The 27,432-nt window shown below is 38.6% G+C and overlaps 1 protein-coding gene across 2 annotated transcripts in view; it reads left to right on the forward strand.

Annotated features, from left to right (window-relative positions):
* Window positions 1-27,432, forward strand: part of SLC4A4 (solute carrier family 4 member 4) — a 346,042-nt gene that overhangs the window by 295,496 nt on the left and 23,114 nt on the right. For both annotated transcript variants that reach the window (XM_080796031.1, XM_080796032.1), the window contains exons 17-18: window positions 12,053-12,166; window positions 13,980-14,141. In XM_080796031.1, the coding sequence (XP_080652157.1) occupies window positions 12,053-12,166; window positions 13,980-14,141 (276 nt within the window). The remainder of the gene's footprint in view (window positions 1-12,052; window positions 12,167-13,979; window positions 14,142-27,432) is intronic.

The following is a 27,432-nucleotide window of genomic DNA, read 5'->3' on the forward strand; positions in this document are numbered from 1 at the left end:
ATCCTGTCTCCCGTTAATATGCTTGGGTGAACGTAAAGTCAAAACTGTGGTTCGTGGAGAGACTACAAGATAAGACCAACATTTAGTTAATGGCGTTTTGTTTTTTTACCTGCAGAGTGAAACTGAGATAATCCTTTGCTTTGCAGTTCAGTCCTCAGTGTTTAGGATGTCAGTATTTCTTAGGTAATCTTGATTATACCTGATTTTTATCAATGAGCTGCTCTTTGCAACCGGAATCTCATGAAATTTCTCCCCTTGTGTTTTGTGTGGAAGGAGTGGAAAGATTGTAGAAGACATGAGATAGAGTTGCTGAAATTACTTTCTTTCATTTCCTACAGAATGAAGCTTAATATATTCACACCTAGGGATTTTTTTGACTTTTTCTTATAAAAAATGATTTTTCTTATAAAATTGAAAATAAAAGGAAGGATTGATAATTGTTTTTAGTCTGTTTGAGCTGCTATAACAAAATACTATAGACTAGGTGGCTGATAAGCCACAGAAATTTATTTCTTATGGTTCTGGAGGCTGGAAAGTCCAAGGTCAGGTACCAGCAAGGTTGAGTGAGGGCCCTCCTCCTGGCTCATAGCCAGTCCCTTTTCTCTGTGTCCAAGCATGGAGGAAGGGTTAGGGTTCTCCATCGGGCCTCTTTTATAAAAACACTAATCTTATTCATGAAGGCTCCACCCTTACGACCTAAGCACCTCCCAAAGGTACCACCTCCTAATACGATCTTTTTGGAGTGTTAGGATCTCAACATAAGAATTTGATGGGGGACACAACACTAAGACCATAGCAATAATGAGATGTCCCAAACTAGCTGGGCCAAGGAATGAGAAATTTTCACAGAGTGAAATGTAGACGTATTCAACTTAATGTGTCTAAAACAGGCATCGCAAAATGGTGGTCAACAGGCAGAATTTAGCCTACGGCCATTCTTCGTTTAGATCATAGTTTATATAAACACACACACATGCACACACTTGAGGCCTTAGATGGAGCCTGTACTTTTCAGGTAGTTACTGTCCTCATAACTCTCAATTGTCTAAGACTTGGCTGCTCTGTACGTTCAGATTAACTGCCCATCCTGGAAGGTATTTGAGCTCGTAACACTAGTTCACACTCAGGGAGACATGCTAACTCAATCCACCTCTTCAACGGTGTAGTGTTGTATAGGCCAGATGCCTTGGGTAAAATGTCTTTGAGGATGATTTCTTCTTCCCTATTGAGGTTTTTCCTTATTAATTATTAATTCATTAGACCTTTCTCTCTCTCTCTCTCTCTTTTTGGCTCACATCTTGGCAATTATCACCCTTTTTATCTCTTCCATTTGCTAAAGTCTGAAATTATATAGACATAGCAGGTGAAAAGTAGAAAATTTATGAAACAATTGTAAGTTGTAATTTGCAAAATAAGCTAGTTTTGACCTTAAGATGAATAAAGATCATTTCAACTGCCTATGTAGGCATCACCTTTTTCTTCCAACAAGAACTCCCAAATTGATAACAGCTCTTCAGACTTAAAGGAATTTTCCCCTTTAAGAGCCCAAGTGGTCATTTCTCAGTGTTGATAAATGCTGCTGAGAAAGTCATGAGCATATGAAAATAGAATAATGATGGTATTCTGGTTACAATCCCTATGAAGAGGTTTCCCAGCATCGTTTAGAATTGTGTAGAGCAATCATAAAATAAGCAGGAAAAAATATATGTGATTTCTGAGGAGCTATGTTGAGGTGTATAGGCTTCAGACTGCCATCTCTCCTACTCACTTTGTATTTACAGCTAAACAGTAGCAATCCATACATAAATTCATACATGCACGACTAATAACATATTTTTCACTCTTTCATTTGCCAAAATATGTTTGGATTTAAGCTGTCATTTAGAAGGGTGGTCTCTATAGGCAGGAACCGATAGGTTAATAGATTCTTATGCTTACATATTACGTTCTACAGTTACAACTTGTATGCTTAAACAGAGTAAATTAGACAATCCTCGACTGCTGTGACAAGAATCAACCAGCTGTTACTACTCCCTTGCTCACACCAACTGCTCACATGAAACAGAACGCTAATGCTGGATGGCAGTACCTTTGTTGTACAGAATACCCTCTTTTCCTTTAGCTGGCCCAGCCGTTTGTCTTTTGCACGCTCATTTTTAAACACTTGTAGGTTAGTTCAGACTGTAAACTGCTAGAAAACTGTTTTACTTCTATAGGATTCGTCACATTGGTTAGCACAATCCTGGACGGAGACTCAGTACTCCATCCTTGATGACTGGTGGGATGCAGTGAAGTAGAGATGAATGCTGCGTTTCGTGGACAAAGTGCAGATGTGAGAACCCAGAAGCTATAGAGTGTAGTACTAGCTCTGCTGTTCATTGACAGTGTTAGTTACGTGGTTTTTCTTTCCACATTTGAACAGACTCATCTTCCCTGTATTCTTTATCTCAGCTAATAATATCATCTACCCTCACAGCTACCCAAGATCAAAATCTCAGGATCCTAATTGATCGATCAGTGAGTCTCAGCAGGAAATAAATTATACACTCGGATGGGATGATTTGAAAGGTCTACGAAAGCATTATTTACAAAAGTGCAGTTAGGTTTAGGGGATCCATAAGGGAGAGTATAGTGTCCGGTACTTGTAACAGTGGGGTTGTTTCTATCCTTGGCTCAAATGTTGTACCAAATGAGTGGTTGCTGGAACCCAGAGGAAGAGAAAAGGCTGGAGAAAACTGTACTGGGAGCTGCTGTGACCTTGTACTGAGGAATGTCGCCAGCATCAGGCAACCTCAGAGCGATAAAGCCTAGGGAATAAGTACCTTGGTCTCTCTTTTCCCTCTGATGGCCTTCCCACGCTGCTCCACGCTAAACCCAGCTGGAGAGCAAGGGAACCTGCTGAAGACCACACAGGCCCATCTCCCAAAGCGAGAGCATGGTGATAAGGAGTACAAAATAGATCTGGTGTGACAAAAGATGATTTTTCTTACATTTACTTCTCCAAGTTTTTTTTTTTTTAATCAAATTAAACTTGTCACAGTCCCCTTGATTATCCTTCTTGAATCTGAGAGAGATACTGATGTTTCTATTACCCTAGTTCAGTCATTACCTTGGCCAAGACCAGGGTCAGTTATCCACACTCTCTCTCCCTTAGGAGGCTAGTGGCAATCCATCAGTATGAGCACTTGAGGTAAAAGAGTTTGTTAGCCTGCCTGTCAGAATTTAATTTGTATATCAGGAACATCCAGAGAGCCCTAGTGCTGAGGGGAATGTGAATGGAATACCAGCACTCCACTTCCTGTGTTTTTTGCACTCCCCATTCTTTTTAGAGGGGTGCATCAGACTGTTACCTCATATTACCCCATGCAGTTACTGGTCTGTTACGTCAGCCTCAAGTCTTTGGTCAAAAAGACTTGAGGCTTTTGGCATCAGAGCTTTCTATAGGAGCATGACAGCATTATCTGTGATCTTCTGTGGCACATGGCTCAGGGCATCAACCTGAAATGCTCTTCCAGAGTGCCCTGCCAACAAGTGATCATATGCACGCAACAGAGATGCCACCCCCGCCTCTGTGCTGGTAAAGTGGAAGCAGTAGCTTAGAGCAGGAGTGTAATTAGCAGTAGATTGTGATTAGTGGTAGTAGAACTCATAAAGCTGTAGAACCTCTGAATTAGGCAAAATTTATTGGTACTTTATATATAGTCAAATATAGTGTGGCTGGCTGATGCATATAATTGACATGAAAATGTCTTTCTTAAGGAACCACTTAATTTAATCTTTTCCTCCCCTGTTAGAATAAGTAATAGTTTTGACCCTCATGTGCATTGATATATTGGTAGGATTTCTTTTTTCTTTTCTTCTCTACTTTTCTTTTTATTTCTCCTCTTCCCTTCTCTCTCTCTGTCTCTCTTTCTTTGAAGAGAAAGAGAGAGAGGAGGGGCAAAGGAAAGGGGAAAGAGAGAATCTTAAGCAGGATCCATGCCCAGCAAAGCTGGGGCTTGATTGCATAACCCTGAGATCATGGCCTGAGCCGAAATCAAGTCAGACGCTTAACCGACTGAGCCACCCAGGTGCCCCAAGATTCTTTTTTTAATATGCCTTCTGATTGCTCTTGTCAGTTAAATAAAATAAATTCCAGGTAACATCAACAGCTGTGACACTTTCTACACTTTATTTAGATGACACTTGAGCAGAAGGTTCTTTGATATCCTTTTAAAAAAATCAGTATTCTATAATTAATTAGTATATTCATTCAATATTAAAAAAAATACCGAGACCCTAATGTGTGCTTAATACAATACTAGGATACGAAGACAGGTAATTCATGCGCCTGGCCTCTAGTAGGAACTAAGTATATATTTGTTGAGTAAGTTAGATTTTTGGGCTTTCAAATGAGTGTGACTTATTTTGATTCTTCTGCTCCATTCATGCTTGCTATCTTCTGTGGAATCACACTTTGATGCTTTCCTGTGTCCTAAGTATATGGTGGTCTTTGAGGTACTGGCTTTATGGATGAGAATACAAGTACCGGACTTCAGGGATTTCAACAGAAATATAATGAGCATTATAGTTAGGTGACACATTTAGTTTTTATCCATGTGAAACACAGTCTAGAATTCACAGTTTACTATATTTCCACGACTTATAGTTGACATTTTGGCCTGTGACAGTTCTATTAAAGTTGGATGTATTTAGTTGGTAAACAATTCTTTATAAGAATCAGGTGACATCCCTATTTGTTTTCTTTTTCTTCCAGAAACTCTCTGGCAAATGGGAAAAACTATCAAATTAAAACAAATAATGTATCCAAAAATTAGGAAGAAATAAAGGGCACGTATTCTCTGTCCCATTCTAGTATTAGTAATGCTGGGTGACATCTGGCTGGTTCTTGCAGAAACATCAGACCACATCATTGCATTGAAACTAATTCAGAAAATGACTTTGTTGTCAGTGAAGGTGAATCAGATTTTCAAATTCTTGTATTATTTTGTACCAAGGAATATAATTTTCAAAGTCAAATTTGTTTAATCCAAAATTGATTTTCATATTTTTTTCTTAAGAGTGCAAAGGGATATTTGATTATAAGTCCAACTCAACCTCTTAAACATTTAACAAAGTTTATAAATACTTCAGTTCATATGGATATATGACAAAAAAGGCAGCCAACCTGAAATGAGTCCTAAGAAAAATAAGGTTGGGAGCACTGATCAACCAATTTTTTGAGAGTTTTTAATGGTGGCACTCAAGCAGTCTATGGACACTAATTTTGACCCTGGTACTTTGTGGTCCTAAACACTTTCAGCTTACTTGTCCATCATAGAAAAGTCATCAGCATTGAAATCCATTCCTTACCACAAAATGGCCTCCTGCTCCATTTCCAGATTGCCTCATTTATACACATGACTTAATTATTCTCTTTAAAACTTAAATTATTATACCTTAATATAATTATAAAACCACCTTTCTTCTTAAGTCCTGGAACTCTCCTTTCTTTTTTTAAGATAATTTATTTATTTTAGAGACAGAGCAAGCTGTGCAGTGCAGGAGAAGGGCAGAGGGAGAGAGGGAATCTCAGACTCCCACTGAGTGCGATGCCGAGGCAGGGCTCAATCCCCCTACCTGAGCCAAAATCAAGAGTCGGATGCTTAACTGACTGAGCCACGCAGGCACACCTGAACAATTTATTTATTTATTTTTCAAAAGATTTTATTTTAAGTTTTTAATTTATTTGACAGAAAGACAGGAGAGAGGGAACACAAGCAAGAGGAGTGTGAAAGGGAAAAGCAGGCTTTCTGTGGAGCAGGGATCCTGATAGGGGCTTGTTACGAGGACCCTGGGATCATGACCTGAGCCCAAGGCAGATGCTTAACACACTGAACCACGCAGGCACCCCTGGAACTCTTTATTATAATGTTTTTGGGGGAATATATCAAAAAGATCCTATTAGAGGGCCAAGAAATTTTGATAATTGGGTCTTAATCATTGCCTTTTAGTGTTAGGACTTCGAATACCATCTAGTCCAATACTGTCTCTTACTCCTGACAAGGAGTCATCTGTGGGCTGCTTGAATGCCTCCTAGAACAGGAACTCATATCTCTGAAGGCATTCCTGATAGAAACACAGATCTTCCCTGCCACAGCCTGTCTGCGGGGTCTGCCCTTGCCCTTGGAAGCTACACAGAACGAGTCAAGTCGTTCTTCCCTGTGACAGATTTCCCATATTTGAAGACAGGTCTCCCAACAACTTCTTGAGGCCTACCATCATTTTTTATGCAATGTGTTTTTCAGAATCCTATTCCTCTGGTTACCCATCTCTGGATCAGCTCCATATTTTCACTTTCTACTTAGAATATAGTGGTCAGATTGAGACACAGCATGTCCCATGGGATTTGATCATTTGCTTCTGGCATACACTGACTAGGTTTTTTTGTTCTGCTGCTCAGTGTTGAAGCAGGATGCAGGAAGAGGCCCGAGTGGGCTGAAGTCTCACTAGCATTCCTGCTGAAAGACTTCGTAGGCCTACTCCCCTCTGTTCCATACTTGGAAAAACAATTTTTTTAAAGGTAGACTTCCATCGGGAAGCTCTAAGCACCACCCAGAGGAAGTGCCCAATCCAATTCCCTTCTTTGTTCCCTGGATCTCTGACTCTAGAATTCACAGCATTAAAATCCTGGAGCCTAAATCAGACTTTCCTTTTATTGAATTCTAACTATAGTGGGTATTAATGATTCAAAGTACAGCGTATTATGATTGCTATACTGATATCAATGCTTGTTTCTTTTATAGTGCTCTGCTTGGACTGGTAGAGGGGGATCAAATTTCAAAATTCTCATGGTATTTTGTGCCTTTCCATGGTTGCCAAAAGGCACATATTTGTCTGGTATACTTTTTCTCATCTACAATAAATGCTTTTTTCCACTGTTTTTTAGCAGTTTCCAAGCACCACCGTCGTGAGAGGAATTGACATCATGAATTCATATTTATCGAGAACCCAAAGGGTGCCTGATACTGTCCTTGTCTCCGTAACAGCCCCATCCATTGAGAGCTGCTCCGCAGGCCTGCAGCCTTTCCCTGCTTAAGTTAGGAGCAGCTGCAGCCCTCGCAAAGTGAAAACCAAATGTCCTCTGGGGCTTCAGAGAAACCAAATTCATTTTTTTCTCCTGTAAATGAACTAGCTTCTCCCTGCTGGTGTCTCCATGATTAGGACTCTCTTAATAATTAATAAGTACCATCTTTCATGAAGAGTCTGTTTATAGTAGTTTATTAGGTTGGTTTTGCCCCGGAACAAGAGAACAAACAGTGCATGGTTATTTGAACTTCTCTTCCCATCCGTGTAATTTCTTTTTTGCTTTGATAGTTTAACTATGTAAGCTTGTTTTTTAGTGTTTCTTATTAGATTAGTTGAGATACTTGATAATTAATTTTGTAAAGGACAGAAATATTTTTCTCCTCGTCATTCTTATAATTAAAAAAATGGTAAATAAAAATAAAAGTGCTCAAAACCAGTGGATATAAAAGGATCTTAGTTGAAACACACTTTTCTTTGCCTTATTCATGGATGGAGGTAGGAAATATTTTACATTTTAGCACATCTGTATACCATTAAAAAATAAACCTTTTTTTTTTTTTTTTGTAGCAAGCCCTTGCTATATATGAGTTGTCTTAATTTGTGTTTCACTCAGATTGTCATAGTTTATATTCCTAGGATGTTGAAGTTTGAATCTGGAGGGACTTAGCATTTGGCTGGAAGGACATCCACAAGTTGGACAGACACAAGTCTGTCCAAGCTGGATTTGAAACCTCCCGAAACCACAGGATTAAGTACGAAATCTTGTGGAGACAGGTTCCTCATGAAAACTTTGGCACTTCTAATCATTACCAAGAAGAGCTAGAAGGGAATTAGGAACTATGGGTTTCTAATTTGATTTCTTTATTTATATGTTGGCACATAAAAGGTTGTTGTTTTGGAGTTGTTGAAAGAGCTCAAGTTTGATGAAAATGGAAAGTAAAATAAACAGAATACATGAAGGGAAATTCATGTATTTTTTTTTTCTAAATGTGTTTGGAAATGTGAGAAGGACCTCAAGAGAGTGATTCTTATCTCCTTAAAGTCAAAGCTCTTGTTCACAGGTCCTAGAGTGTATCTAGTAAAAGCTATATTTACTGAGCACTTGACGTTTTTAGGGCACTTTATAGTTCTACTGTCAGTTTTCCCTTGTTCAAATTAAAGTTTAATTTTAGTATAGGGTAAGAGTTGAACAGTCTACTAAAATAGCACCCCTACCTGCCTTCTCCATTTAGAGGATTTGGAGTTGAATACAAAAGTATTCTGGGAAAAATCAATTCCCTTACTATGAAGTTTAAACTGGATCTAGTATCTTAGAAATGCATGTCTTATCCTAAACACTCTCCTGGACTGATTTCTGCTGTAACTGAACTGTACTATACAGTTTAAGGAAAAGGAAGGGGAAATAGAAGTGAGTGTTTTATATGGAACATATCACCCTGGCTGTGATTTTTAATGAGGTTAAGCAATATTATTAATAAAGTAGCTTTTCCCCCCATAAATTTAAAGAAGCGTTGTCCTAAATCTTATTAATATTTGTCTCTTAAGCTAGTTTTACACCATAAATATACATAAGTGCCACATTTGACAAGAATACGATTGCTGAGGGTTTCTTCCAAATACATGGTATTTCATCCACACACACACACACACACACACACATATATATTATATTTCTTCCACAAATATATATCATGTGTATTAGTTTGGTAAACTGATAACAAAAATAGATTGTTTATTTTAGTTTCCTATGGCTGGTATGTCAAATTATTACAAATATGAGGGCTTAAAACAATGTAAGTTTATTGTCTTAAGATCTGGAGGTCAGAAGCTAAAATGGGTCTCAGTGCTCTAAAGTCCAGGTGTTGGCAGGCTGTGTCTTTTCAGGAGGCTCTGGGAGAGAATACATTCCCTTGCCTTTTTCAGCTTGTAGAGCCTGCCCACATTCCTTGGCTCATGGCCCCTTCCTCCATCTTCAAAGCCAGCGATGACCAGTTGAGTCTTTCTCACAGTGCATCACTGTGCCACGGACTCTTCTGCTTCCGCCTTTCATTTATGAGAATGCTGGTGATTACATTGGACCTACCAGAATAATCTTGGATCATTTCCCCAATCTCATCTGATTAGCAACCTTAATTCTGTGTGTACTAATTCCCTCTAACCACACAACATTACATATTCATAGGTTCCAGGAAATAGGATATTTATTTACATCCTTAAGGGGGCATTATTTTGCCTACCACACGATCTGACCTAAATTTTAACATGATTATTCTGGGTTACCTTGACAATGTACTGAAGGGAGGCGGGCAAGTATAGAATCAGGAAGATAAGATAAGAAGCAGGAAACCACAGGAGAGAAAATGGTACCTTGGACAGGAGAGCAGTGGAGGTGGTGAGAAGTGACAGGATCCTGAAAGGTAATTTGCTGACCTATGAGATGTAGGGTACGACAGAGAGAAGAGTTATGCGGGTCGTTCAAAGTTTTTGGCCTTACCCATAGAAAAAAATTAACGGCCATTAATTAAGATGGAGAGAACTATGGAAAGCAGGTTTAGGACTTCAGTGTTCCTTCCGTTTATGGAAGGATAAGAATGCGTCTAATGTCCCAGGTGTCTGGTAGTGATTCCAGTCATATAGGTCTGTTCCCTAGCAGGGCCAGAGGCATAAGGCCCCCTAGGGCTTTTTACCAGGGAATTGAAGATTGCTTCATTTGCTACCCTCCACTTCCCTCCTGTTTATGAGAAAGAGGAGCACTGTCTTTTTAATAACTATTCCCCTCTTTTGAACAACTTCTAGCATGTCTAAGTTGTCAACAAATTGGATTTACTGGGTAAGGACTGGGAGAGTGATAAAAAAGAGAGAGAGAACTTCTTTTTTGCCTTTGCAAAAAGACCTCTGGTCTTCCTGTGATTTATAACCTACTGGACTGGAGAGATTGTTGTAACATCTTATTATACTCTTGAACCCGTTTCATATGACCATCTTTGCCGGACGCTTCTGAACTGCCCATGTCAACACTTACTTGCACAAAGCGTAAGAGATGGGAGTTTCCCACCAGTACTGAGCCCTGGGAAACATCCTTTTTCTGCAGGGATCCCAGATACTTCCAACCAAAATTAGTTGAGTGGCAGTTCCATATTATTACTGGGCTTTTATATCTTGTTTCTTGGAATTGATGATTCCTTCTAAAGACCTCCTGATGGTAGATTATTTAGTTATTCCAGTTGTTTCTGCAGCCAAAGAGGCCTCGTGGAAGTTGAAATAATAACAGTTAACATATATTAGGAGAGTTTATTATGTTCCAGATGTTATGTTAAGCACTTTCATGGCTTATCTTATTTAATTCTTTATAACGCACTGGTGAGGTTGTAGGGATTGTTTTGGCTACATTTTGCAGATGGAGTCATTGAAGCTAAGAAAGGCTAGATATTTACAGATAGGAAACAAATGTGCTGGACTTCCAACCAGAAACTATATTCCAACCCAGAAACCCGCTGCACTATATTTTTCTCCCCAGATTGATCCCTGCCCTCTTTTTGTGCTTGACATTATTGTGTAGTTGGTGTTAATTTGCCCCTAACACAGCCCATAGCTGGCTTTCTGCTGCTTCTGCGTACTGCTTAAGAGAGCTAAGCGTAGCAGAACCCAGCCCTTTGAAAGGGAAAGGCGCTCCCAGCCAGCAGGGCCATCTTTGATCTTGCTGCTGGTTAGGACCCAAGGCTCCTGGCTCTGGGCAGCAGTCAAGAAGAGAGCGTGATGATGGCCTTCAGCATATCCACTTGCCAAGGACTTGCGTTCCTCAGTTCCGTTCCTACCGAACATCTGACTGCAGTAGTCCACCCATGCAGAACTGTGCAGGTTCAGCCCCTGCCTGATCTCTTCATCCAGCGGTACCAGAACACTGACTGCTCACCTTGAGGAAACCTCACAACGGCTGAGTCCACCCTGATTTGCTTAGAAGCAGGCTGCCTTGGGTGTGCGACCTTCACCAGGACATGGATTGTGTCTGTGTTGTTCACTGCTGTAGCCTTAGCACCAATCAGAGTACAAGGCACTGGGTAAATTCTTGTGCAGTGATCAGATTACACACTGCTATGTGCATGTACTTACGGGGACACAGATGTCTGTGCTCTAGTGGGGCTCCGAGGCCATTGTCAGGGCCACTGGATCCCACAGCGGAGCTGCCAGTAGTCCCATGCTCCCCTGCTGACTCTGAAATGACCATTCTGCACACGCTGCATTGGAGAGGTTTGGGTTTAATGCTACAGCCCATAAACACCGGCCCTTGTCTTGACCAGAGGCAGATACCTTGGAAGCTTCAAGTTTGTCAACTGGTGGCAGCTACACTTAAGAGATGGTGGACAAGAGATGCCCCATATGCAGGAGACATTAAGCACTAGCCTACAGTGAAAAATATTTTCTTTGACAAAAGTAGCGACGTCATCAAATTTCTCTCTTCCATCATCTCTGAAGTCTTGAGTCCACTCAGTCACCTAGAACTTGTAACCCCTCTCCTGCTAGATTCGCTGTCTTTTCAGATTACTTTATGGAATTATCTTGCCCTGTACACACAGTGCTATTTCCCAAATAATAAACGGAATTCTTTATTTTTGTGTAGATTTTTACAGTGTGCCGTGAGATTTCATCCTTACATATGTATCTTTGTGCTGCATACAGGAAGAGTGTTTGTACAGTATTTCAGGAAGATATTATCTGTGATTCCCTTCCCCTGCCTACACACACACAAACACGCACACACACACACTCTGATCTGTTCTGTGTAGATTATGTCTGGTCAGATGAGAAAGTGATGCAAAATCAATTTGAAAAATAATCTCTCTGCAGTGAGACACCTCCTTTAATTTGCTGGTGATGCGTTACTGTAAACTGCTCGTCGATGCAGAATACTTTGCTCATTTCCAACACAGGCAAATATATTGACCTGGTGCTAAACAGTCCCTGGTTTCTTTTTTATTTTTTTCAGGCAAGAAAACTGATCAGTGACTTTGCCATTATCTTGTCCATTCTCATCTTTTGTGTAATAGATGCCCTGGTAGGTGTGGATACTCCAAAACTAATTGTGCCAAACGAATTCAAGGTAGGTGAACTTCTGCTTTGCGTCATTCCTGGGATACTATGGCTTTCTTTCCCTGTTACATTTTGTTGTATGTTTCTAAGTTAGTTTTGTATGATTATCTGTTTCTTTATTTCAGAAGTGGTCTTTTCACTGGGTGTGGTGCAAAAACAATGAATACTGTTACGCTGAAAAGAAATTTAAAAAAAAAAAGTGGTCTTTTGCTAGGCATGTGTATACACTTTGTCTATTTCTTCACTAAAATCAAATGCCTGATTAGGATCAAATGCAAGGTTCACATTATACTGATTTTTATTGAAAAATACAAACTCTGCTTTATATTTTTAGAGTATTTAAGATGAGCTAAAGTATTTCCATACAACTTATCACCTTGATCCATATAGTAGTTCTAGGATGTAATGTAACTATCATCATCTTGATTTGATGAAGTTGATGTTGGAATTCATAAAGATTAAGGGAAATGCCCAAGATTATATTACTAATCAGTGTTCTTTTCCTGCTACCAAACTACCTGCCGTGAACACACATTTGTATGTAAAGTGCATTTTAATTATTAAAAAGAAGATACAGGAATTATTCATTTTATAGATTTGTTGGTATGTGCAGGCCTAATGGGTAAAATTCACGTTTCAGTCATTCTTACATGCCCCTCTGTAATTTTTCATTATGTCTTCCACTTGTTTTGTAGCACACTCCTCACCTCTCTCTCTCCATCATTGAGACTATACACTTGCTAAGAAAAATTAAGCTAACTGCAGTTTTAGCTTAATAACTACTTAATGAGGAAAGGGTATCTATGGTATAGCAAACTATTTGTTGCACTATCTCTGCCATCTCATACTCATTAGCAAAGATAAGTTTTCAATCATTCAATGATTAGTTCACTTAAGTTAATGTTTATTGAATGTTTGCTTTGAGCTAGGTTCTTTATAGGGAATTTGGAATGCACTGATGAACAAGAGAAAGTTCCTTTCCTTCCCAGTTCTCAACCTGATAAAGGTAGTAAAATGTGGATAGATTCAGTGATGTAGTTATGAGCAAAGAGGGATGGAAGACAGAAATATCTTGAGAGAAGTGACTTTCTTGATAGTAAATGTGGAGAAAATAATTCATAGGATTCTGTTTTGGTTAATTTGCATTATTTAGCATTAGGAAAAGGAAAGGAAAAAAAAATCTTTTTCCATGTAGTACAGATGTATGATCTGACAGAGGATAGTTGGAGAACTGGAAAAATAATTGTATTTTTCATTTTTGGTAATATTTCTAAAGTTTTAACCGGTTATCCTGGCTCATTTTTCATATGTATAAGAAAAACAGGAGTATTTAAACAAGTTCAATTATAGCATATAAAAATATTTGTAGATGTTTCTATCTTATATTCTGTGAAACAATTACAATTTGACAGCAGTAGAAACAAATTCAGTATAATTGCCAAAATTCATGGACAAAATTCAATGTCATTTTGTCATTTTTTTGCCTGTGTCTTTACTATTTGAGTTTTTCTAATGGTGCCTTTTAACTTAAATCATTGTCTTGCATCTTGAGTCCTTATCTTAGGTCATCCTAAATGCACAAAATGGCATTTACTTATTTCCCCTCAGCCTATATTCTTACTCTCCTTCATTTAAAATACTGCCTTAAAATGACCACCTTCAGGAAGTTTTTGGTGACTAATCTTTGTTTAACCTATAAGTAAGACTGCTTCTGTTTTTGAATGTGTTGTCTCTTCAGAAATAAAATTGTATCTCTCCCATTGATTTTTCACCAAATAGTATGTTTTAATATTACTTTGAAAATGTTCTCTCTCTTCTTTAAGCCAACAAGTCCAAACCGAGGTTGGTTTGTTCCCCCATTTGGAGGAAACCCCTGGTGGGTATACCTTGCGGCTGCTATCCCTGCTTTGTTGGTCACCATTCTGATCTTCATGGACCAGCAAATCACAGCTGTGATCGTGAACAGGAAAGAACACAAACTCAAGGTAAGTGTTCATAACAGTGGTCATTATTGCCTTCTGCTTTCTTTATAGTACTTGAAAATACTAATTTATTCAAAACCAAGACAATTTTTGTGAGAGTTAGATTATAGCTAATATTTCCAAGTTGGCAGAGTCACGGATCACTTTGTGTTGACACATGTCCTTGATGTCATACTTTAGGAAGACCTCATTTAAATCTGAAAAAGTTGAAATCATATTTCCTTCACCACCAAAGAGGACAATATAAACTGTTTACTACTCAGCCACTGTCATCCTACATCTGATTTTAATGTGGTAACTGTCCTTAATGAAGACAATGACAAATACTTTTTCTGAGACTGTTCAAATAAAAGCATGTTTGTTTTTAATCTGTTGACTTGGTGAGTTACAGTAATAGATTTTCTGTTGTTGAACCAACATTATAACCTGGTAGAATATAGTTTCTCTTATACATAGTTTTTATATCTTTATGTATAATTATTACATAGTTATGTAATATATAATATACAGTGTTTTATATATGTATATATTATGGATTTTTGCATCTATGTTTACGAGTAACATTGGCCCATGGATTTTCTTTCTTATAGCGTCCCTGTCTGATTTTGGTGTCAGGAATATATCATCCTTATAAAATGAGCTGCGGAGTGTTTCTCCTCCTATTCCACTTCTATTCCATTCTCTGAAGTAGAGCACAATATTCTCTTTATTATATGTAACATGCCAATTATCTTTTCTGTGAATGATCAAACATGCTTATAAAACTATCTGGGCTGAGTAGTTTTTGGGTGGAACTTTTAAAAACTGATGATCAAAATGTTCTGATGAGGAATAACATGGAGGACATTAGGAGAAGGAAAGGAAAAGTGAATTGGGGAGATTGGAGGGGGAGACGAACCATGAGAGACTGTGGACTCTGAGAAACAAACTGAGGGTTTTGGAGGGGAGGAGGGAAGGGGGTTGGGTGAGCCTGGTGGTCGGTATTAAGGAGGGCACGTATTGCATGGAGCACTGGGTGTGATGCATAAACAATGAATCTTGGAACACTGAAAAAAAAATAATGTTCTGATGATTATAAAACATTCATAATTACTATTTTTCTATTTTAGAAACTTTTCTATATTTTGTTCCAGTTCCCAATATTTTCAAATTTATTGATATGTTGTTCATAGTATTCTCTTTTGTTATTTTTCTAATCCGAACCTGTTACTTTCCACTTTAAATCCTAATGTTATTGATTTGTGCTTATCATTTTCCTTAATCTATCTAGCCTGTCGTCTGTCAGTTTTATTAGTCTTTTTTTAAGGAAGCAGTTTTTTATTATATTCGATTTTTTGTACTGTCACATTGTTTTCTGTTACTATTTCTTTATTTGGTTTGAAACCATTTTAAGTACATCCACATTTGTATCTAGTTTATCTTTTCAGTGATTTGGACTTTTTATGTCACTCTCTTTGTTTCTAGTAATGCTTTTTGTTCTAAAGTTTATTTTACTTTGTTCTAATAAAGCTAGGGTAACTTAATTTTCACTTATCTGATATGTATTTTTCTGTTCTTTTACTTTCAGTATGCATTGTGTCCCATGTCTCCTTGGAAATAACACATAGGATCCATTTTTGCAGTCTTTTCTCTTGACTAAAACATTTAATCTGTTTAAATGGATAGTGACAACTAAAAGATTTGGATTCATTTTTACCACATTATTTTTGCTTTCTACCTGCCTTTCTCTGTATTCTTTCTCTTTTATTCTCCTTTCTTGCCCTCTTTTAGGTTGATACAGTTTTATTTTTTTTATTGTCTTCAATCTAACTTGTTTTCTGTTAGTTTGAAAGTTAAACATTTTATCTTTTCTCTTAGTGATTATGTTGTATATTTTAATATGCATCTTTAAGTTCTGAAGCTAGTCAGCATGTTTATCTTTCTGCTGAAATACACTAATGGCTAAAAAATGCTTTAATGTTGATATTCCTTCCCCAGTCATATGTTGTTATTACCCAGATTTGATTGCTATCTGGATTTAAAAATACAATTAGACATGGTCAGTGTTTTTAGAATTATATATGGGTTTACCATTTTCGCTCTCTCTCTCTCTTTTTTTTATTTTTTTTGCATTTCAGACCTTCCATTTTCAAATATTTTTCTTTAGACTGAATTATTTTCCTTAAATAGTTCTTACTAGACTTGTGAAATTTTTTCTGTAGGGATCTTTGTTTGGGTGGTAAACGCTCTCATTTCTGTTTGTCTGAAAATGCTTTTGTTTCACCCTCATTCTTGAAAGATAGTTTCTCTGGATATATAACTGTAGGTTGAAAGCTCTTTTTTTCAGCACATAGAAGCTATTTTCCATTATTTCTGACTTTCGTAAAAGTGAACTATCAGTATAGTTTTCATTGCTTTGTAAGTAATCATTCTTTTCTTTTGGATGCTTTTATCATTCTTCTCTTGTGTCTTTATTCTGGAGTTTCACTGTAACTTGTATTAGCATAGATTTCTTTTTATTATATGTTGGATAATTGGATTTCCAGTCTTACATTAATTATTAGATTATTGAATCTTCTTGTCTTTTATCAGTTGTGGAATATTGTAAGTCTGACTCTTTCAAGCTCTAATATATTCTTCTGGAATTCTGAGTAGAAATTTTATTGTATATTCGCATCTTGTGCTCTACTTCTGTTAATCTGTTTTTGGTTTTGGGGTTTTTATTTTTGTTTTTGTTTTACATTTCCTGTCTTTTGGTCTCTGTGTTATATTTTGGGTAATTTCTTCAGATCTTTCTCTTTATTAAACTCCATTCTGTTGGTTCTATTCTGTCATAAACCAGCCACTGAATTTTTCCTTTCAAGAATTATACTTTTTTATATTTACAAGTTCTATTTTGTTCTTTTCCAAATCCTCCTGTTCAATTTTGATATTCCTGAATTCTTTATTCTTTTTCTTTTGCTTTCTTTTTTTAAAGACTTATTTATGTATTTGAAAGAGAAAGAGACAGAGAGAGTGAGCAGGGGGAGAGGGAGACAAGCAGACTCCCTGCTAAGCAGGGAGGCTGACATGGGGCTTAATCCCAGGACCCTGAGATCATGACCTGAGCTGAAATCAAGAGCCAGACACTTAACTGACTGAGCCACCCAGGTGCCCCTTTATTATTTTTCCATACACTCTTTTATCTATTATTTTAAGCATTTGCTGTCTTTGCTGGTTTGATATTGAACTTTGTTTTCTTGGCTGACTCTTACTTCTGGTGTCTGTCTTCCTCATGTTTTTTTTTTTTTTTTTTTTTTTTTTTTTTTTTTTAAGAGGAAAAGTTATGTGCTAATCTTCTTATGCCAATGCTTCAAAGACTTCCAGAGAAGATTTTATTTGCTTCTGGGATGTATAAGAGAGTCCAACCAGCCCAGGAACACTTTACTTTTATTTATCCCTGTAAAAATATTTTATTATGGAAAGTTTTAAACATATATAAAAGTAGACAGATGGCATAGCTCCAGATACCTATCACCCAACTCTAACGATTATTGACTTCTGTCTAGTCTTGTATCCTTTATATCCCCATCATATTATCCTCTTCTTATAACTCTGAAGTAAGTGTAGACAGTATTTCATATTCGTAAACTTTCGAGCTTGTACTTCTAAAGATAAGATCTGGGTTTTTAAAATTTATTTATTTTAGAGAGAGAGTGCATGCAAAAGAGTATGGGGGGAGGGGTTGGAGAGAGGGAGAGAGAGAATCCTCAAACGGACTCCCAGATGAGCTGAGTGGAGAGGCCAACAAGGGACTGGATCTCAGGACCCTGTGATCATGACCTAAGCTGAATTCAAGAGTCATCTGCTCAACAAATGGAGACACCTGGGTGCCTTAAGATCTGTTTTTAAAAGCATTGACCACAGTACCACTATCAGTCTAAAAGGTATTAATAAAATCCATATCATCAACTCGCCAGTCAATATTTAAATTTACTAATGTGTCATAAATATAATAAACTTTAAAGTGTAGTTTATTTAGTAAAATCAGGATCCAATTATATTTCAAATATTATTATCTTAAATCTTTTATAAACTTTCAGTCTGTAGGTTTTCTCCTCCCCACCTCCCCAGCCCCCAGTCATTCTGTTTGGTTTCCCTAGTAATTTATTTGTTGAAGGCAACCAGGTTGTTTTTCAGTTCATCTTTTGCGATATAACAGGCCACCTGAAAACTTAGTGAAACAATTTATTACCATCTCATGTTTCTTTGGGTTGACAGGGTTCAGGTGGCTACTGCTTGCTGACATCTCTCCTGCGGTTGCAGCTGGTGTCACCTGAAGGGTTCACTGGGCTAATTGCCCGGGACGGCTTCTTTACTCACACCCAGTCTCGCATACCTGGTACTTTGCTGTTCCTTGGTGTGTCTGTTTGTCCGACTTCTCTTTCACCGCATGGCATCTCCTCCTTCAGAGCCTTTCAGTGTGGGTCGGGCTTCTTGTAGCATGGCCATCTTGAGCTATTTGTCCTTGGCACATGGAAACTGACTACTCAGAGTTAAGAGTGAAACATGCAAGGCCATTTCATGGTTACACCTGCAACTGGCAAAACTTTATTCTTTATTTTGCTGTTGTCGATTGGTCAAAAGAGTTCCAGGCCCTGCCTCCATTGGATGGGGCAGGGAAGGGCTCCATTGTTTGATGGAGTGGTGGCAATTTTACACTTGTAGAAAAATATGCAGGATAGGAGATGTCTTTCCAGTCGTTTTTGGAAAATCTGTCAAATTTGGGGACAGCTGGATTGGCTCAGTCGGTTAAATATCTAACTCTTGCTTTTGGCTCGGGTCATGATCTCTGGGTCCTAGGATCCAGCCCTGTGTCTGGTTCTGTGCAGGACCGGGAGTCTGCTTGAGGGTTCTCTTTCTCCCTCTCCCACTGCCTCACCTCCACCTCACACACCCTCTCTCTCCTAAAAAAAAAAAAAATCTGCCTCATTTGCACTATAGAATTTGCCATAGTCTAGCCTGTTTCCCTGTGGTGTCATTTAGCATGCTCTTTGTCTTCTGTATTTTCTTTAAATTGGTCATTGAATCCAGAAGCTTGATGAAATATAGTTTGTCATTTCATATCTATATCTCTTTATTTTTGAGGGTATGGTGGCGAGACATTCATAGAATGTTAGGACCATTTTACATTACATTTTTGACTTCAGGATTTCTAGACCATAGAGATAATGTGAATTCCAGCTTCAAACTTAATTGTAGGTTTATAGTTAGAAATACATTTCAAGATTCTTTTCTTCTTATGGCTTTATATCTAGGGATAAGGCCTAGAAAGGCATGTACCCCCACTGTCTTTCTCTGTAGGGTGTCTTATTTCCTAGTTGGCCAGCTGAATATGCTGTGTTTAGAGTATCCTAATTCCATTTCAAGGGATGTCTTACCTTTATACTCTTTACCCCATATCCCTAGAGTTGGTCTGCTGTCCCTAGAGTTCAAATGGTCATTCTAAATCCAGGCCCTAAGGTCTCTCAGGGTGGGCCTAAGCCCCAGGTTTACTGACCCTATAGATTCACTCGTTCTTGTTGCCGTTGTTTTTTGTCTCCAGTTGCTTCTTTTACTTTCTGGTAGATAAGCCACGATTTCTAAAAGATATTTTCTGTATTTTGTTGAGCATTTTTAGATGCTTTATAATGGGAGGGGTTTTAGCGTTGATTTAGTTTTAAAGGCTGGAAATGGATGATTACTAATGTATTTTATTCTGAAAAGAGTTAGGAAGCACATTTTTAATTTTGTTATATAGTTGACCAGATTTGTTATGTGTCTTTCAGGTGAATACCTACTTACTTTTGCTCATTAAGTTCTTATTAATAAAATTCAGAATTTCAAGTTTAACACATGCGGCATTGGTAAGATACAGAATTTTAAAAAAGATTTCATTTTTAAATAATCTCTACATCCAGTGTCGGGGCTCCAGCTCACGACCCCTGGATCAGGAGTTGCACGCTCCACTGACTGAACCGGCCAGGCACTGCTGATAAAATGCGGAGTTTTTAAAAATTCTCCTAGTCCTTATAGAAAACATTGGAAAATCAAGACATATTAAGGTTTGCCTCTTAAAATAGGAATTGAGTATATAAAAAAATAAGTTTTCATCACTTTCAGAAATTGCTTATTTGAAATCATTTCTTTGAATGACAGTAGTTACAGAATAAGTGCCAGTGTTTCGACACACATCTAACGATACCGGTGGAGAGACATAGTGGATGAAAGACTTTTCACTCTGGATATTGTCTTATTCACATTTTGTTGGGAAAGATGGCTGTGGAATGTGAACATCAGAGATCCTGTCTAAATTTAAAGGGCCCTGACTGCTATGAAATTGATTTAAAAGAGAAACCTGAAACAATGAGAGAGAAGGAAGCTTTGTAATATTAAAAGCAACATGTTTTGGGGTGGCATTTGCTTTGGCTCTGTGTCATGTGGCCCTGGCTGGCTGACTGCTCTGTTGGGATGGGATCCACCTTTCCACTCTGCTGAATAGCTCCGTATTGATGTAGGAGTGCCAAGCCACTTGGCTTTTCTTGGCCATCATTTTGGTTAGTTACATCCCACATTCTCCCTGCAGAGCACTCAAAAGCAAACGGGGTTCAGCGAGGTCATGACTTCTCCAAGGTTATTTCCTGAGTCATTGCAGAGGTAGAAAAAAAAAAGTCTGAGCTTTATACTGCAAAGCAAGGGATACTTCTCACCAGGAAAATGATTTTAAGTATGTGGGAGGGAGAAGTAGTTTAGGATAAGTGTCTAGACATAGAGATAAGATGGTGTATCAGTAAATTTTCCGATACCCTCTGTAGTAAAACTCTTAATTTGAGGTCACTTTCTTGGGTCACTCCAAAATTTGCCCTGTTTTATTCTTCCTTTCTATTCCTGTTATCATAATCTTAAATCCAGTCCTTTTATTTCATGTCTAGACTATTCTAACTGTTTAGCCATGAGTTAATAATCAGGTTCCCTTGCTTCATTTCAAAAGCAGCAATTTTTTTAAGAGTTGTTCTTATATGTCAGTCTTATATTTCTAAACCTTCACCTCCGGCCCTCTAAACATTTGCCCCTTGAAGAAAGTTCATTTGATTAGCCTGGGAATTAAATCTCTTTGTGATATGTTTTTAACCTAAATTCAGAATGATGCCCTCCACATACTATACCATGCTCAGATCAAATAGGTTATTGGTTTCTCCTCAAATCTGGCAGCATCTCCTGCCAGTTATTCCAACTCTCCTCTCCACCCTCGATGATTACCACTTACCAAAATCCTTCCCATCTTTTAAGAACCTCCAGATATAAACTTGTCAGTGTAGCCTTCACTCCTAATGTGATTTCTGTGTTTTTATTTTTGCTCTTGCTACATATGCATTACTCTGTAGCACTGGTCACATGATATCTTGCATGGAGGTTAGGTTGTATAATGACTTTATCTCCTTTTCTGGGCCAGGCATTTTCAAGGAAAGGATACGTTTTAGTCCTTTCTCCAGCTCTGTTTTGTGGCCCATCACAACGATTTCCATATAGTAGGCTCAGTAAGTACATATTGAAGAATTTGGTTATTTTGGGCCACATGGTTCTCAGAGCTGTTGTGCTGTGTGAGATGGGTGATAGCTGAAAAGCTTGCCATCCCATCACCAGTTCTCACAGTGAGAGCTCATATTATTCAAAGCCCTGTTTAGATGTCATCACAGTGGGAAGTTTTTGTGGGTTCACTCTAGACATTGTTAAACAGTTTATCCTCTGTACTTTGGGTGTCTCTTTCAAACCTCTTTGAATCTCTGTTTAGAGTGCTTTATAATTTGTGTACAAATCTGAGTCCCCTCATCTGATTGTGAGCGCCTTGTGGGGAGGAACTACGTCATGGTTCTTGGTGTCCCCATAAACCAGCTTATTGTCTGGACCATTGGGGGCTCCAAGCATGAATGTTTATTCTGTGTCTCTGCATGTGTGTGTGCACTTCTCCTGACCTTTGCTATCATCTATTTACAGATGTAAACTTTAGACTGCTAGACTAGTCTTTTTCTCCCATAGATTTTGATTTCTGAGGATTTATTGACTTTTGTTCTATACTAGTGAAGCATATACAGTATCAAAAGGAAGTAAAATTTTACTTCCTGTCCTACTTAAAACAATATCTAGATTCAGAAACTAGACTATCCTTTGCATTTATATTCATGAAGATAGGACTTTATTAGACTTTAAAGGACATACATAACCTTTGGACATTTTTTTGAGTCCTTGCTATGTATGGAACACTTGTGTTAGATATTGAAGATAAAAGTTGTTCTTCTAAATTATGGTCTCAGCCCTGAAGGAGTTTAGTGGATTTTCCTTATTGACCACTTAACTCTACCACCAAGGTTGGGATTGACTTGGCTTTCTTTGTGCCTTTTATCTTGCACATATAATAAATTATTTGCTTCCACATCTGGCTTCAACTAATAACCTACCAACCCCTTAGCGGCACATGTTCTGTCTTATTATTTTATCTAACACAAGGCCTTACATAGTATAGGGTGTTCAGTGGGTGTTTATTAAGTAACAGTTTTCTTTTTTTTTTTTTTTTAAGATTTTATTTATTTATTTGACAGACAGAGATCCCAAGTAGGCAGAGAGGCAGGCAGAGAGAGGGGGGGAGCAGGCTCCCCGCTGAATAGAGAGCCTGATGTGGGGCTCGATCCCAGGACCCTGGGACCATGACCTGAGCCGAAGGCAGAGGCTTTAACCCATTGAGCCACCCAGGCGCCCCTAAGTAAAGGTATTTCTAAGTTTTCTAAGTTTTCTTAGCAAAGGTTTTCTAAGCAAAGGTATGGGCAAATGCAAAGGCCCGAGAGTGGGAAGGTATGCTGGTATATTGAAGAACAAATAACAGACCAGTGTGACTGGAACACAGGGAAATTAGTGATGCATGATGAGGTCAAAGGGAGTGGGGCCAGATCATGTAGAACAAAGTTTCTCAGCTGCATTTCTTTGTTGGTTGTGGCTGTCCTATGTATTGTAGGCTATTTAGCAGCATCTCTGGTCTCTACCCCTCGATGCCACTTGCACCCTTTCCCCTAAGTTGTGACAAACAAAAATGTTTATAGACATTGACAAGTGTTCCCTTGGGGGGTGGAGTTGCAAAATAGTTCCAGGAAAAACACTGATATGGAACCTTTCAGATGACTTTACTGTGTTTCATTTTAGGCGGAAACAGGAAGCTGCTGGAGGGTTTTGAGCAAGGAAGTACCATATAGTAATGGAGGTTTTAAAAAGGTTGCTCTGTAAGGAGAGTGGGCTGTCAGGGACAGGAATGAAGCAGAGACTTCTATGGTGAGGATGGCATTGAGGGTCAGGGGTTGCTTAGTGATGTCAAGGAAGCAGGGGAATTTAAGCTGGACCTTGAAGAGAGAGAACAGACTTAAATGTCAAGACTTAGAAACAGGGGACCAGTTTGATGAATGGTACAGAATGTGCAAGGCCTGTTTGATGAACGATGAAGCTTCAGGAATCTTTGAGGGCCCCTGTCATAGTATTGGGTGGGGAGCATCTCAGCATGGCCAGGCAGCCAGGTGCTTGTCATGACTGGTTCTGTCCTGTTTGACTTGTTCATCTCCTGCTGCCCTGCTCCCTCAACATTCCAGCCTGGATGGATGGCACCAATGCTGCATTTAATCCCTCTCTCTAGCAGCAGTCAGGGTGGAGGGAAAAAGTGCCAGAGTGGGGGTGGGTGAAAGGGAGTGGTTAGAAGGCCCCTGAATAATCCAAGTAGGACATTAAGAAAATCTGCAAAAGGCAGTGGCGATAGGGAGGAAGGGTAAGGAACAACTCACATGCTATTTTTGAAAAATGCGGTTTTCTGTATTTCTTACAGTACTATTTCCAGTAAAAGTTCCTATATTTGAATACTGTTTTTATTCCATTCAAATCTAGTTATTCAGATACCCTTAGCTAAAGACACATTTTAGAGTTGGCTTGTTTTCATACGCATAAGTTTGTTTTGCAGGAATAACTTTTCTGACATAACCATTTGGGTTCCAGGTCTTTATGGCAATCATTGGAGCACTATGAATTTTTTAGCATAGCTTTTACCATTCTGGTCAACAAATATGTCTCCAGTGTTTACTGGAGGACACTGTACTAGATAGACATTATAAGCCTCAAGCATTGAAATTTGGCAAAATGAATTCATGGCCTTTCCTTCTTTGGACTCAGTCTCCTTAAAATCTCTCCCATCTGTCCATTGTCCTTCCTCCATACTATTACTTTAGTTGGAACTGTGTCAGCTCTGGCCTGGACTATGGCAATGCTGTCATGTCTGTCCTCTCTGCCTCCAGTCTTGACCACTTCCAGTATATCCTCTACAAACCGAAAGAGCTGTCCTTCTAAATAGAAATCTGATCATATCACTTACCTACTTAAAAGCCTTTAACGGTTTCCCTTTGCTCTTAGGATAAAAATTCCAAAGTCTTTAGCAAAACATTAAAGTTCTTAACTTCTATAGCCTTATTTCCTACCTCTCCCATCTCCTTCTATGCACCAACTCTATTTTATTTTCTCAAGATGGCGGCTTATTTGCCTTTTTTTCCCCCTCCTGCTTCCCCATATCTTGCCTTCAGTTATGGCTCACATTTTAGGACTCAGCTTAAATACCACCTCCTAGGAATACCATCTTTGACTTTGGGCTTCATACCTCTTCTGCATGGCACCCCAAGCTCACCCCAAGTATAGAATGCTGTGGTATTGCAAATGCCTCCTGATTTGTCTAGCTCTAGCACTACATTATAAGCCACTTGAGGACAAAGACTGTGTATTATCTGTAATTGTACTTCTAGGATCTAGAATTTGTTCAAGTTGTTCAATTTTGTTCAATTTGTCATTGAACAAATGAATCCATGTATCCAACAAATGTTATATAGAGTGTTCACTCTGTTATGGGCACTATGCTGGGTTCTGGGCTCTCAGTGAGAGTGAACAAAAGCACCATGGTCCCTGTTGTCATAGAGCTTCTGGTCCATGAGGGTGAGAGGTATCATTCAAAGAATCATGCAAAATGTGATATTGCAAATGTGGCTAGTGCTGTGAAGGAGAAGTGATGGTGTTTTAAGAAGCTATAAGAGAGGGTTTAGTCTACTTCAGGAACTATAAGGAGTTCCCTGAGGTGATGGCACTTACACTGAGATTCAAGCATTAGTAGGAATTAGCTAGATGAGGCTGGGTGGGAAGAGTATTCCTTTTGGGCACAGGAATCACTATGTATGTACAGTCTTTTCAAGAGGAAATAACCTGACAAAAATGAATGCCTCATAGAACCCAGTGTGGCAGCAACGAGAGAGGGAGAATTGAGGGTGAAGAGGGAACCAACCACACAGAGGTGCCTAGCAGGGCCTTCGGTTCATGCTGGTGATTTCCCCTTCCTCTTAAGTGTATCAAGAAGCCTCAACATGGTTGAAGAAAAGGAAGACTTTTTGAAGAGAATGATGTCAGTGCACACTGTAATTATGTATCTACAATTATTTTCTCCCAGAGCTTTTATTTATTTTGGTGGTTTTGCATAGTTTGTTTTGTATTCTACTTTCTAAAATCCTCATTGCACTCTCTTTGGTATTATGTGGCCCCTTCTTGTTAGTCTCCAGGATATCTTGTTCAAACTTGTTTTTGTTGAAATAGAGCAAGAAGGCATGGATTTGGCTCATGGTAGGCTACATGATATTTTCTACAGCAACTATTCTTTTGACCCATTGTATAGACAGTGTGTATATCCTTAGGTTGTTACCGTTTCCTTGGTGCCAAGATTTGGGGATCCTGTCCACTGATCACCATGTTGGTACCTCTACTATAGTCTTGAGTGGTTTAATCTAAATAGGGCTTAAAACCAAGTAATATTTCCAACTATTGTTCATCTTCTTCCCCCACCCCCAACTGATGAACAAATCAAGTTTTAATTTTTTGTATGGCTGATTAAGTGTTTATAGTTGCCATTCAGAAGAATGTATACATGCTATTTGTGATTCACTTTTTTTTTTTTTGGCAAATATTAATTGAGAATTGACTATGCTCCACAAGCTCTACTTAGGTATTCAGGATAGAGAGAAAAAGAGACATAGTCCAGGTCTTCCTGTTTCTTTTAGTCTGTGCCAAAGACAGATAAATGCACACATAATTTCAAAGAAGTGTGATGAGTGCTGTGGTAAAGGAAAGCTTAGAGTTACAGGGGAACATTGAAGAGGAAATCTAACCTAACTGGGCTTACCCATCTCACCTGGACTGAGGCAGCAAAACTACCAGAAAAGATAAAGGCTGATTTAAGTCTTAAGGATGGGTAGGACTGATTCATGGTAAGAAGGAAGAGTAGAGGTTATTCCGGGGAAAGGGTGCTAGATGGGCAAAGACACAAAAGTATAAGCATATAAGGTGTATTGAAGGAATTGCGTATGATTGAAGGTGACCATGGTATAGGATTGGGGCAGGGGAGAGATGAAAGATGCGGCTGCAGATGTGAGCAGAGGCCAGATCATGAATGGTCTAGAGTGAGGTCATAAGACACATCTACAGGCAGGACTGAACAAATCCTGTGGATTCCATCTTAAAGTATAGTCAGAATCCAAGCACTTCTGGCCATCTTGACTGCTACTACTCTGGCTCTAACCATCACAATTTCTTACATGAATCATGGTAGCAACCTCCTAACTGGTCTTGCTGTCCTTGACTTTCTTCAGGCTGTTCCCAACACAATAGCTGTAGTGTTTAGTACATACGCAGGTCATGTCACTCCTCCATTTAAAATACTCCAGTGGCTTCACATCATACTCCGCATACAAACCCAAATTTTCATAGCTCTGCTTAGTACTTGGTACTATTTAAGATACTGTATAATTTACAGTTTATTTACTTGTGTTGTTTATTGTCTCAGTAGAATGGAAACGTCTCGAATATGGGAATTTTTGTGTTTTATTCACAGATATGACATTAACATCCTTAACTGTGCCTGTTAATAAGTTGGTAGTAGTATTTATTCAAGTATTTATTCCAGTTGGAATGGAATGACTGAGAGCCAGATATATCATGATACTCACCTCATTAGTTATTGTTGAACAAGTTTATTTTAGCTCATTCCCACCCTTTGCCTTCCTTTCCCCTACCTTATCGCACTCCCAATTCAGACCCTATGGTTTCAGACCATTTGTATTGAAATGAACTGCTTTTTGAATATATATTAACCTTAGTCTCCCAAGGATACTTCTGTTCATGGTCAAACCTGGACTAAGTCAATGTGTGCTCTTCTTTCTTGAGTCAGCTACCCTTGCCTGTG

The sequence above is a fragment of the Martes martes genome (assembly GCF_963455335.1).
Source record: "Martes martes genome assembly, chromosome: 2".
NCBI classification, from domain to species: Eukaryota; Metazoa; Chordata; class Mammalia; order Carnivora; family Mustelidae; genus Martes; species Martes martes.